Source organism: Ruditapes philippinarum, unplaced genomic scaffold (genome assembly GCF_026571515.1).
Source record: "Ruditapes philippinarum isolate M1 unplaced genomic scaffold, ASM2657151v2 ctg424_1_1_1_1, whole genome shotgun sequence".
NCBI lineage: Eukaryota > Metazoa > Mollusca > Bivalvia > Venerida > Veneridae > Ruditapes > Ruditapes philippinarum.
The window spans coordinates 221044-235389 of NW_026853051.1; the positions used below are offsets into that span (position 1 = coordinate 221044).

At 34.5% G+C, this 14346-nt stretch overlaps 1 protein-coding gene across 1 annotated transcript in view; it reads left to right on the forward strand.

The window, feature by feature from the left end:
- LOC132732544 (uncharacterized) overlaps nucleotides 1-14346 on the forward strand; it is a 58204-nt gene continuing 43858 nt past the window's right edge. The window contains exons 1-3 of the mRNA XM_060719022.1: nucleotides 1-446; nucleotides 12432-12484; nucleotides 12692-12735. Coding sequence (XP_060575005.1) covers nucleotides 405-446; nucleotides 12432-12484; nucleotides 12692-12735 — 139 coding nt within the window. The 5' untranslated portion in view covers nucleotides 1-404. The remainder of the gene's footprint in view (nucleotides 447-12431; nucleotides 12485-12691; nucleotides 12736-14346) is intronic.

Below are 14346 nucleotides of genomic sequence, written 5' to 3' on the forward strand. Positions count from 1 at the left end.
ATAGTATATAGAAAACAATGGATAACTGTTTTTTTTTTAAATTGTACAACCTGTTACTTTCAACATAAGCATTTTTTAAAAGCTCACTAAATGTAGATTTTGTTAAACTTGTATACTTAATATAACTGATAATGCAATCAAAATGTAAAACGAATTATTTTAACCTGAGGGGAAGCCCTACTTTCGCTTTCGATTCAGATTTGTATAACAAAATATTGTGTGGATTATATTTTTATGTTTAAAGTTTACATTTAAATTAATTTGAACTATAAATTCAACCCTGATTTAGTGAAAGTGGTTATCATAAGACACCAACTTTGTACTGAACTGGTTAGGGCAAGGGAGGAAGCGCCAGGGAAGGAACTAGTAAAAAAAAAAGAATAATCCGACTGCCAGTCCAAGGCATGCTAAAGGTACTAAAAGTGATCTCTAACATTCTCATCAAGGTATTTAAAAATCTACTTTATAGAACTTTATAGAATTATGTTGTCGGTAAACTCTCAGTAGTTTTCTGATTTGTCTGAGGCAATTTTGAGAATGATTCTTTTTTTTGATTTTGTGACATTTATAGTTATTATACATGTATGTCAAGGTTGATTGAGACAAAGGTTGATTTTTACCTATATATTTATCTATTTTTCTATATTTGAAACATTTTAATCATGCACAAAAATGACCTGAAAAAACCTCTGTATAACATAAACTCAAATGAGTGTGGTCTGCTATGTATACTTATTAGGTTAATAGTTGATCATGCAATTTGAGGAGATTTATAAACAAGGCAAATAATAAAAGGTTTATTCTTGTATTATGCTCATGTGTTGATTTTAATATATCATACTCAGACTTTCGTGCCTCTTGATATTGAATACAAATTTCAGATCAAGATTACCCCTTCTGTAATAACCTAATATATCATATGGGAAAACAGAAACATTTTTTTTGGGGGGGGGGGGGGGGGGGGGGGGCGAATAAATCATTCAGAAATCTGCATACATGAATTCCAGTAATCTAAAACAGTTTGTATTGGCTGCATATCTATTGTAAACATTTGTGATGGACACTATCAATATTATTTGAGTTAGACAAGATGGTAAACTTGGCTTGCAGATATAGGATATATTAGCAGTAAAAACGGCGGAGCAATGTTACTAGTAATTTAGGTATGGTCTTCTGTAAAAAAGTGTAGAAAGAATCATTAAATAATTTACTGGTTATTAAATTAATAGACATTTTAGGATTTAAAAGTTAATTTTGACAAAAACAAAGTTATTTGGTCTCAACTGGGTTACTGATGAACAAAGAATGATAACTCCTACTGTAGGAAAGATTACTGTTGTTCAGTCAATATTCCTTCCATTATGTATAGGTTAGTGTTTGCTGTCATCATTAATGAAATTAGATATATCAAGAGTGACAGATTTTGTAACATAAATGTTGATTTCACAAACACTATCCTACTTGACCCCTACTTAACCAATGGCTCTTTAGTGATCTTTTTATATGTGGGTTCTTGACACTCCCGTTGTAAGGTCCTCGACCAAAAACAAAGCTAAAAAAGGTTAACACACTTTCTAAAAATATTTGTTTTTAAAGGAGTTGCGTGTTTTTTGTTTATTTTAAATAAACCCATTACGCGATATACACGCCTGTTTGAGAAATTTTGTTATTCTGTTTGGGGGGTTTGAAGGGGGGCGGAGTCCCCCTCATCGCCAAGAAAATTTTGGACTTGTGAGAGGCTATAAATGACCCCAGATTGATCATAAGGTAACGTGTAACCAACACTGAAAAGCATTTCACTCTATCTCAATCCATTGAGAAGTTGCAATACTTTGAAATCAATTTTGATGGAAAAAATCAACGCAAAATAGTGATTTTTGGCAATTTTGAGATGTCCCCTCGTTGCCATGGTAACAGAAGCTTTAAGCCTGAGCATGTTGTTGCAAGGGAAATGGTCCAGTCAACATTTGTGCCAAGTTTGATTAGTGTTGAAGCAGTTTTTATAGTATTATAGCAATTTGAACTTGTAACGGGAGACTTTTCAATGAAAACAGCCATTTTTCACAAAATGCTCATGAAGTAATGGGTTGATGAAAATAATAAAAAAATCTACAAAACAACAATTTTCTTCAAATTTATATGACAGGCCATGTTTAAACATGGAAAAAGCGATTTTGGGTAATTCAAAGTATTTTCATCATTTTCTGTTAAAAGAATGCTATGCCACGTAAAACATTTTTCTCATCATTTTGGATGCAGATTCGATACGAAATATCCCAAAATGTTGTTGCTAGAACTTTAACCAAATATCACCTCGGAATGAAATCATTAAAGATATGTGTTCACGTAAATGAATATTGTTTGAAAATGAATATTTTTAGAAACCCTTTTCAGCTTTGGTTAGATCAGAAAAAATGTGAAAGAGCTTGTGATACTAAAAAGTCTTTACACCTTGCAGCGGCGTGAAGTTGGCGGTTCAGCGGACTTCGGCATGGCGGCGTGAAGTTGGCAGCCTAGTGGCTCAGCGGCCTGGCTTGAACTTTAAAAATAATACAAGTTTGTCAAAGAAAAAAACGACTCTTAATATTAATTTTCAAAGACATATCTTACCATTTAAAAGTTACATAAAGAAAAAAAAAACATTTTGACAGTTTCTTTGCGATCTGGCAGAAATTTTAATGTTGTAAAACTGTTATAAATATGATAAATAGAGACTTAATGAAGTTCTGAAGACTATTCTTGATATTTAAAAGGTATATAAAAAGAAAAAAATCACTTTCAAAAAACTTTTTATTTTATCAATTTGTGAAGTTGGCGGCCGCCAAAAATTTAATGTTGTATAAATGTTATTCAAATAAAAACGGCATTTATTGAAGTTCTAATTTAAAGGATATAAAAAAGAAAAAAAAACACTTTGAGAACACTTTCTTATTTTATCATTTTTGTGAAGTTGACGGCCTGGCGGCCTAGCGCCCTTAAATTTTAATGTTGTAAAACACTTAAAAACGGCTCTTAAGTAACTTTAAAAGTCATATCTTATCATTTTAAAGATAAATATAAGTAAAAAAAAACACATTTAGAAAGTTTTTTTCACAAGCAACCTGGCTGCCGGAAATTTTACAGTTGTAGAAATGTTATAGATATGATAAAAACGCGACTTTATGAAGTTATTAAGACTATTCTTGATATTTGAACGGTATATAAAAAGAAAAAAAATCACTTTCAGAGAACTTTTTTATTTCCTCATTTTTGTGAAGTTGGCGGCCTGGCGGTCAAAAATTTCAATGTTGTAGAAATGTTATTTAAACAATAAAACGGCATTTAATTAGGTTCTAAAGACAATTCTTGTTATTTAAAGGATATATAAAAAGAAACAAATCACTTTGAGAACACTTTTTTATCTTATCATTTTTGTGAAGTTGGCGGCCTGGCGGCCCAGCAGCCGGGCGAGAAAACATTTTAATGTTGTATAAATGTTATTTAAACAATAAAACGGCATTTAATGAAGTCCGAAAGACAATTCTTGTTATTTAAAGTATATATAAAAAGGAAAAGTTAACTTTGAGAACACTTTTTTATCTTATCATTTTTGTGAAGTTGGCGGCCTGGCGGCCAAAAATTTTAATGTTGTAGAAATGTTATTTAAACAATACAACGGTATTTAATGAAGTTGTTAAGACAATTCTTGTTTCTTAAAAGATATATAAAAAGAAAATATCACTTTGAGAAAATTTTATTATTTTTTTTGTGAAGTTGGTGGCCTTGCCGCACAGCGGCGTAAAAGTTTACGGTTATAGAAATGTTATAAAAAGAAATGGTATTTAATGAAGTTCTTGTTATTTAAAATATATATAAACAAAGGATTACTTTGAGATATCTTATATCATTTTTGTGGATGTAGCATATATATGGTTTGCCTGGGATTCAGGCGTTGATATTTTTTGCATTCATAACATGCCCGTTATTTCATACGTATTTGTGTTTTTGATAATATCAATTTGCCAAACAGAAGCACATAAAAATTGACAGACTGGAACCTAGGCTAATATATGGTGTACAATTTCTGTAACAACTATGAATGGTCCTTAATGGAGTTTCTAAACAATATTTTTCGGGTCCCATCAAATTTATTCTCCCCGTCAAATGATGAGTATAGGTCAGGTAATCATCCTTTACTTACTTTACAAATAACTTTTGCTAACACATTTATTAACAATAACTCATGATTGTAGCATCATGACCATACCTGCTATTGGATGAAACTGAAGGTTGAAAAATGGATAAATGGTTGGGATTCTGATTCTAGCACAAGTGTAAATTAGTCGTTATTCTACGGTGGCACAAATACGGTGGCACAAAGGTGACATGTGTGTGTTTTATTTATCTCGTGGCCACGAGATACTATGTCGTGGCCATGAGTTACTAAGTCGTGACCACGAGATAGTTAAGTCGTGGCCACGAGATACTATGTCGTGGCCACGAGTAACTATGTCGTGGCCACGAGATAGTTAAGTCGTGGCCGCGAGATACTAAGTCGTGGCCACGAGTCACTATGTCGTGGCCACGAGTTACTATGTCGTGGCCACGAGATGGCTAAGTCGTGGCCACGAGATACTAAGTCGTGGCCACAAGTTACTATGTCGTGGCCGCGAGTTGCTAAGTCGTGGCCACGACATAGCTAAGTCGTGGTCACCAGATACTTTGTCGTGGCCATGAGATACTATGTCGTGGCCACGAGTTACTAAGTCGTGGCCACGACATAGCTAAGTCGTGGCCACGAGATACTATGTCGTGGCCACGAGTTACTAAGTCGTGGCCACGAGATAGCTAAGTCGTCGCCACGTGATAAATAACCAATCAGATTACACCATTTGTATGAATTTCCCTAATTAACTAGACATGTGCTATAGTACAAGGATGTCCCTACTTCACTAGCCTGTAAAAGTTCCATTTATACAACTTATTGACTGGTCAATAATTTTACATTTAGCGTCACTATGATCCTGATTTTTTACCCAATGACCTCGAAATTATTAGATGTCATCTTCTGATCAGGTGCAATGATCATCCTGGGTTATATAAACCATGGCTTATCCCTACTTGATTATTCATCAGACAAAGATTTAACTTATAGGCTTTCCACGGGCAATGTCCCTTCCAAATTAAATAAACTCGTGGCCACGACTTAGCTATCTCGTGGCCACGGCTTAGTAACTCGTGGCCACGACACATAGTATCTCGTGTCCAAGACTTAGCTATCTCGTGGCCACGACTTAGCTATCTCGTGGCCACGACATAGTATCTCGTGGCCACGAGTTAGCTATCTCGTGGCCACGACTTAGTAACCCATGGCCACGACATAGTATCTCGTGGCCACGAGATAAGTAAAACACACACATGTTCCCTTTGTGCCACCGTATTATTCGGGTGAAAAATCGTTGCTAGGTGGTATTGAATGTTTCCATGTTGTCATTTGAACGCTGTAATTTGTTAAAGTTCAATAGATGATCTTGAAATTTTTAAACATTGATTTGTACTAACATTTGTATATGTTGTATTATGCAAGTAAATGTATAAAGTTATCTAATTTATTATCATGAAACACATGTTTGTCAATTAATCGTTCTTGCTATTGATGTTTTTAAACACTTATTTCCTATAGTGTTGTATAGACATCTCAGAATAAATGTACAGTATCTCTGGAACGGGAAATGGGTGTCGTGACCCAATTACTTTTCCATAATTAGAATATGTGACATAATGGTTAGGAGTCCAATGCTGTATCCATTGACCACTGACACCATAAGCTTTATGTTACTAAAGTATCGGCTGATTAAACTCTTGCTTCAGCTTAAATATAAATGTGGATCATACTTATAGATGGAAAAGATATATGCGATAAATGTAAGATATACAACACTTGAAAAATTCAACATGCACAAAACACGCATTAGATGGACACATAGAGATTCGTGCCAAATGTGCTCAATGTGCTCCTACATTCATGAACTTTCTTATAAATATAAATATATAATAAATAAATATTATTTTGATCTCGAAATTGAAGAAACAGCATTATCCCCAGGAAATTTACATCACTACCCTCCACAGTTAGAACAAGTTCCGTACAAAATTTTCATTTCCATCTATATTTTCACTTGCGTAACAGTAATACCCAATTTTTAGCAGGCCATTTGTATATGCTCTTCGAGCTTGTAATAAGTTTAATTTTTGTGTTGACTTCTATATATATTCTTTTCCTCCTTGTACAAATTCTTTAATGTTTGGATGTTTGTTGTATTCTGGAAAAGTGGAGATCCATGAAGAGCAATATTCCAAAGCAAATACATAATTATATAGTTGACTCTTGCAGTCTATTTTCTTTGGAGTCTATTCATGAGAGATAATAAATTATAAACCCCCTTCGTCATTTCCGATATAGGGCCTTTTCTGTTCTAATGTTGTTTAAAACAGGTTTGAAGCTTAAAGATTAAAGTCAAATAGATTAGTGATAGCGTTTGTGTAGATAAGCTACGCAATGCGCGGGTCAGTGATTTCCCGCAAATATTACGAAAAGTTTCAAACAATAGTTTTTTGTGTGTTTATTATTTTTATCAGAGAAATAGGTGAAAGTGTTGAGTACGTTTAAGATAATTATTTAGTTACGCGGCGGTCAAATCCACTATATCGGGGTAAAACAGTTATCCTATTGTATTTAACATCTTTTTATGATATAAAAAATTATCAACTGTCAATGTAAAGCAGTAGGTAAGACTTTTAGTTAAATTTCTAGTTGAATATCAATACAAGGCAGGTTCAATTCGCAAAAAAATTTCTGTATAAAGAATATGTTTTTTACTGTGTTGTGTTATTTTTTATTTACTTTCATTTCAATTTTATCTTTTGTTTTCAATGTAGGCATATCTAGCAAGTTGGTGAAATCTTATACTGCATACAAGTACACAAATTGTTTCAACTATAGTTCAGTTGGCACGAAATACTCGTGCACTACACAAGTACTATGACTACTACATACAACACAAAACACAGGATAAAAGTATTTTTCCCGGTATATCAAAATTATTAGATATTATAACAAAACTACATTGATATTCCAATTCATTTGCATCTATCATAACATTAAAAAAATAGGGAAAGAAAAAAGAAAAATGTGAGACAACTTCTGAGGCTCGAACTCGTGATGAAATTTTAAGACGCATACCAACGACTTTACCAACTTTGCCATGAAGACGTTCCTGTCTTTCGTCATGATATGTGTAATTTTATTTGATTAAAGTCCACACACGTATTTAATTATCTAATTTCACACCAAACCTTATCTCAAACCAACCATTAATTTGCTTTATACATAGACTTTTAGACATATTAGTAGACTTTTAGACATATTAGTAGAAATATGAATGATAAAAAAAGAAGGTATTCGCAATACATATAAAGTAATATGTGTATTTTATATAATTATATATGTAAATATGATTTTTATAATATTTACGTACGTAAGTTTTGCTTACACCTCTCATATAATTCTGTATAAAATGGCATATGTACTTTTACCAGTTTTTTTATGCACTTTGAAAGTGTTGTATATGTTGTTAAAAGCTTAGTATCTGACAGACATGCGGGCAAATGAAAATAATGCAAAAGGGATAAACATTTGTTACTTAATGTACTTTCATATTAATTGCCGTAACTATGTTCAAATAAATGATATAAAACTAATAATCGGTTACCAGGCGTCGGTAGGGTGCTTAAATATATTGTGAAATGTATGTCGGTCAAATCTATACATAGGTTATGTTTTTGTGATATGTTTATATATAAATAAATTTGATTCGATTTGATTTGATGCTCATATACATGTAACTACAACTACATTGGCTAAACTAAACAGCTTCTCACTTCCCCCCGAAGCGTGCTCGTCGCTGGCAAATGGCATCGGTAGAATATTTTAAGACTGGAATGGCGAAAAATACCAAACTTGAACTGAAAGAGTCGTTTTTCATTCTTGTCCAAACTTTTACATCATTAAAATTTTAAGCCACCAGGCCGCCAACTTCACAAAAATGATAAAATAAAAAAGTGTTCTCAAAGTGAATTTTTCCTTTTTATATATCCTTTAAATAACAAGAATTTTCTTTAGAACTTCATTAAATACCGTTTTATTGTTAAAATAACACTTCTACAACATTAAAATTTTTGGCCACCAGGCCGCTTGGCCGCCAACTTAACTAAAATGATATTTTCTTTTTATATATCTTTTAAGAAACAAGAATCGTCTTAACAATTTCATAAAATGACGTTTTATTGTTTAAATAACATTTCTTCACAAAAATGAGAAAATAAAAAAGTTCTCTGAAAGTGATTTTTTTACGGTGGCACAAATGTGACATGTCTGTGTTTTTATTTATCTCGTGGCCACGAGATACTAAGTCGTGGCCACGAGATAGCTCAGTCGTGGCCACGAGATACTAAGTCGTGGCAACGAGTTACTAAGTCGTGGCCACGAGATACTATGTCGTGGCCACGAGTTACTATGTCGTGGCCACGAGTTACTATGTCGTGGCCACGAGTTACTAAGTCGTGGCCACGAGATAGCTAAGTCGTGGCCACGAGATAATTAACCAATCAGAATACATTGTATATATATATTATGTTTTTTTATAAACTTTATAACTTACTTTTACATGCAACATTAATCTTTGAAAACACTGAAGATATTCACTTTGAACTGGTCTTTAGGATCATATTAGAAAGTCACCTTCCAAGGCCCATCATACATTAATTTTGACTAAAGCTCTTTGTTGGGAAATTTTTGATCGAATTGGCCAGTTTGTACATACTACGGCCTGTTAACCTTGTTTATACGAAAACATGAGTAGAAATAAGTCCTGGTTTATTTTATTTGGAAGGGACATTGATCATGGACATTAGATAGCCTATAAGGTAAATCCTTGTCTGATGAATAATTTAGAAGGGATAATCCATGGTTTATATAACCCAGGAAGATCATTGCACATGATCAGTAGATGACATCTAGTAATTTTGAGGTCATTTGGTCATAGTGACGCTAAATGTAAAAGTATTGACCAGTCAATAAGTTGTATAAAAGGCACTTTTACAGGCTGGTGTAGTAGGTACATCCTTGTACTATAGCACATGTCTAGTAAATTAGGGAAATTCATATAAATGGTGTAATCTGATTGGTTATTTATCTCGTGGCGACGACTTAGCTATCTCGTGGCCACGACTTAGTAACTCGTGGCCACGACATAGTATCTCGTGGCCACGACTTAGCTATCTCGTGGCCATGACTTAGTAACTAGTGGCCACGACATAGTATCTCGTGGCCACGACTTAGCTATCTCGTGGCCACGACATAGTATCTCGTGGCCACGGCATAGTAACTCGTGGCCACGACATAGCTATCTCATGGCCACGACTTAGTAACTCGTGGCCACGACATAGTAACTCGTGGCCACGACATAGTAACTCGTGGCCACGACTTAGCTATCTCGTGGCCACGACTTAGTAACTCGTGGCCACGATATAGTAACTCGTGGCCACGACATAGTATCTCGTGGCCAAGATTTAGCTATCTCGTGGCCACGACTTAGTAACTCGTGGCCACGACATAGTATCTCGTGGTCACGACTTTGCTATCTCGTGGCCACGACTTAGCTATCTCGTTACCACGACATAGTAACTCGTGGCCACAACTTAGCTATCTCGTGGCCACGACTTAGTAACTCGTGTATAAAAGGCACTTTTACAGGCTGGTAAAGTAGGGACATCCTTGTACTATAACACATGTCTAGTTAATTAGGAAATTCATATAAATGGTGTAATCTGATTGGTTATTTATCTCGTGGCCATGATTTAGCTATCTCGTGGCCACGACATAGTATCACGTGGCCACGACTTAGCTATCTCGTGGCCATGACTTAGTAACTCGTGGCCACGACATAGTATCTCGTGGCCACGACCTAGCTATCTCGTGGCCACGACATAGTATCTCGTGGCCACGACATAGTAACTCGTGGCTACAACATAGCTATCTCATGGCCACGACATAGTAACTCGTGGCCACGACTTAGCTATCTCGTGGCCACGATATAGTAACTCGTGGCCACGACATAGTATCTCGTGGCCAAGACTTAGCTATCTCGTGGCCACGACATAGTAACTCGTGGCCACGACATAGTATCTCGTGGCCACGTCTTTGCTATATCGTGGCCACGACTTAGCTATCTCGTGGCCACGACATAATAACTCGTGGCCACGACTTAGCTATCTCGTGGCCATGACTGAGTAACTCGTGGCCACAACTTAGTAAGTCGTGGCCAAGACATAGTAACTCGTGGCCACGACATAGTATCTCGTGGCCGAGACTTAGCTATCTCATGGCAACGACTTAGTAACTCGTGGCCACGACATAGTATCTCGTGGCCACGAGATGAATAAAAACACACACATGTCACCTTTGTGCTACCGTATTTCATAAAGTCATAAAGGCAGCCAGGTTACATGAGAAAAATAACTGTTTAAGTGTGATTTTTTACTTTTTTATAACTGTTAAATGATAAGATATGACTTTTAAAGTTAATTAAGAGTCGTTTTTACAACATTAAAATTTTAGGCCACTAGCCCATCAGGCCGCCAACTTCACAAAAATGATAAAATAAAAAAGTGTTCTCAAAGTGATTTTTTCTTTTTATATATCCTTAAAATAACAAGAATTGTCTTTAGAACTTCATTAAATGCCGTTTTTGTTTGAATAACATTTCTACACTAAAAATTTTTGGTCGCAACGCCGCTGGGCCACCAGGCCGCCAACTTCACAAAATGATAAAATAAAAATATCTTTGAAAGTGATTTTTCTCTTTTATATACCTTTTAAATATCAAGAATAGTCTTAAGAACTTCATTAAGTCCCGTTTTTATCATATTTAAAACATTTTTACAACATTAAAATTTCTGCCAGATCGCAAAAAATCTGTGTAAATGTCTTTTTTTCTTTTATGTTACTTTTAAGTGGTAAGATATGTCTTTAAAAATTAATTTATAGTCGTTTTAATTTGTTTGCCAAACTTGTATTATTTTTAAAGTTCAGGCCGCCTGGCCGCTAGGCCGCCAACTTCCTTCACGCCGCCAGGCCGTAAGGCCGCCAACTTCACACCGCCAGGCCGCTAGGCCGCCAACTTCACACCGCCAGGTAATTTGCATCAGAAACCTTAAACAACACCAAGGCAATTGTGATTCGTTTCGTTACTTTGAAATTTCATCTCACACTTTTTGTTTTATTGTATTTATGCACAATCATGTATTCTGTTTGGCAAAATGTGTTGCCATTTTGGCGTATTGTTTTTCCACTTTTGCGCACCGTTTCGTTGCTTTATTGTCTTTCAGCTTCCGTGCTTTGTATTTGGTGCATTGTTAAATGGTGACATCACCTTGATTGTTAAATGGTGACATCGCCTTGATGTGTTGTTGCTTCGGCCTATTCCGTTTTTTTCGGCTTATAGTGCTTAATCATGTCATTTGGATTATGCAGTTATTGCTTCAATGACGCATCATCTTGTCACTTTGATATCCCATCACTTTGGCGTATTGTTCATCGTGATATTGTCTCATCACTTTTGGACTTTGTCTCACCGCTTTACTTATTTCATTATATTTCTTGGTGTGTTTTCTTAGTAGAAGCAATTCGTAAAAAACCGTAGTGAATAAAAAAGTACAATAAAAGATGTGCTACAGCATAACATATTCGAGTACATGTATAGATGGACATAATGTCACTTCAATGTTATAGTTTGAGATCCCTTACTAGGAACCTAATTAGCTGAGAAGTGAAGTCCTTTCAAATAAATCTTTTTTTAAAGATTTAACAACTATACCTTAAAAAAGATATATTTGAAAGGACTTTCACTTCTCAACTTATTGGTTTCCTAGTAGGGGATATTAATTAGGGGATATTGCATTTAAATGGCATTATGCTCATCTAAGTATAAATGGTAAGTGTACAGGCTAAAGTGAAAAATACATTTTGTTATGATTGTTTTAATTTTGTATTTTACTTCGCAAGAATAATTAATAACCCACGTGACTCATGTAGGATTCTAAAAATACCCTTAAGAATGTGTCTGAAACGTTCGACTTGTAAAAGGACTGGGACAGTAATATTTTGTGAAGTGTTCCTAGCCATATTTTACACTTACTTTTTTATGTCAAAAATCAACGTACTAATAAAGCTGATGTCACCTTAAAGGACATACTGTGAATATAATATACTTTTGATACATAAAATTAATATACATTTGTAATTACCTAAAGCAGACGATTGGCACAGGTTTAGTTTGAATTTGTATAAGAAATCTTTCACTTAATTAAAACTTTCTATCTCTTTTACTTAGAGAAAAATGCCAGTTTTACTGACAATCCTGCTGATGTTCCAGCTCTTTATTGAGTAAGTATAACAAAATATTTTTTCCTTGAATTTAATACTATCAGAAAAGTAAAAAAGTGTCATTTTCTGATTTAGCATTTCATATTAGGATAAATTGGGGGACAGGAAGACAGAAAAAAGTAGTAAAACAAATGCTTAACATTAATTTAAAAAAAGAACTTGAATTCAAATTAATGAGCTTAACTTGATGTTTTGTTTCTTTAACAGGGGTAGACACATAACAAGAGAAGGGGATATTGAAAAACGCCGAGGTAAATTATTGTATTTTAGTAAATGACTTTATTCACAGCTGAAATAAGAATAAGTTGTCAACATTTTTTCTTGAATTAAGAAGTCAGTAATAATTGATTTACACATTAAACCTAACTTGGCTAGTATTTACCTTTTACTTGAAATGTTATTTCATTTACTTTTCATTTTATCCTCTGGAGGCGAGTGGCTTTATGTCCGAGGGTATTAGGAATAATATCTGAGGTGAGCCGCGATAACAAACACATGGCGTTACTAACCTCGGGATAGGCCACCGTGAATTTAGATTATGTCTTTCTATGAATTTAAAGCTTGTCTATTTGAAGAATAGCGGGGCTATCCTACTCACCATTTTCTAAGGACTGTAACTCTAGCATTGATTTTGGCTGAAAATAATATGATGTCAATTTTTAGCTCAACTTTTTAGAAGAAAACAAATAGAGGTATTGTTACAGTCATGGTGACGTTATCTATCGTTGCAGTTGCCGTCCGCCAACTTTAACCTTGACCAAAACTTTTAAAAATTCTTAGTGAATTGTCTAAATACACAATAGACAATATCTTCAAGTAGACCAGACTAAACGTGACCTTAATTCATAAATGACATTGACCTTTAACTTCAAGGTAAAATATCTAAATTGTGCTTGATTTTTGCTGGGTTTTTTTGCTATTAATGGCTATAACTTTGTTAATTTGAAATGGATTGTCGTCTTCAAACTTTAACACAAAAATCGTTAAGAAAAGACGTTACAGATTACTATACAGACCTTGACCTTCATAAATAAATGACCTTGACATTGAAGGTGAAATTTTCAAATTTGTAACTGGCTATAAATTTGTTATTAATGAGTGGATTGACTTCATTTTAAGATACAACATTCTTTAGGATAAGACCTACTGACATTGACAATGGAAGTTAGGTTACTAAATTTTTCACGGATGTCTGCTATATTTGAATGTAACTTGGTTATCAATTTAGATGTGACATTGACCTTAATTGACCTTGACCATGAAGGTCAAATGAATGAAACTCTAGAGTGTTTTTTCTGTAACTGGCTATGACATTTGGAGCATGTGCATATTTTAAGATGTTAGATTGAACTTTGATATCAGCTGGCCTAGATTTTGACGAAGTGACCTTCTTTTGAACTTTGATATAAGCTGACGTTGATCATCTGAAGAAGTGATCATCTTTATTGTCTTTTGATGTACAGCTATGAAATTTTAAACATTTGCATAGTTTTAGATGAAAAGTTGTACATTGATATCAGCTGACCTAGATAATATGACAGTGACCTACTTTCTTGTTCTTTGATGTACCGCTATGAAATTTGGACCATGTGCACTTATTAAGATGTTAAATGGAACTGTAATATCAGCTGACCTAGATAATTTTAAGAAATGACATACTTTCTTGTCCGTTGATGTACAGCTATGAAATTTGGATAATGTGCACTGTTTTAGATGTAAAGTGAATTTTGACATCAGATGACCTAGATAATTTGAAGAGGTGACCTTCTTTCTTGTCCGGCCCATAACTTCGTTATTTGAAGTCGGATTTAACATCTATTTCACAGAAATGATCACCATATTGAGACGACGTGTCGCGCGCA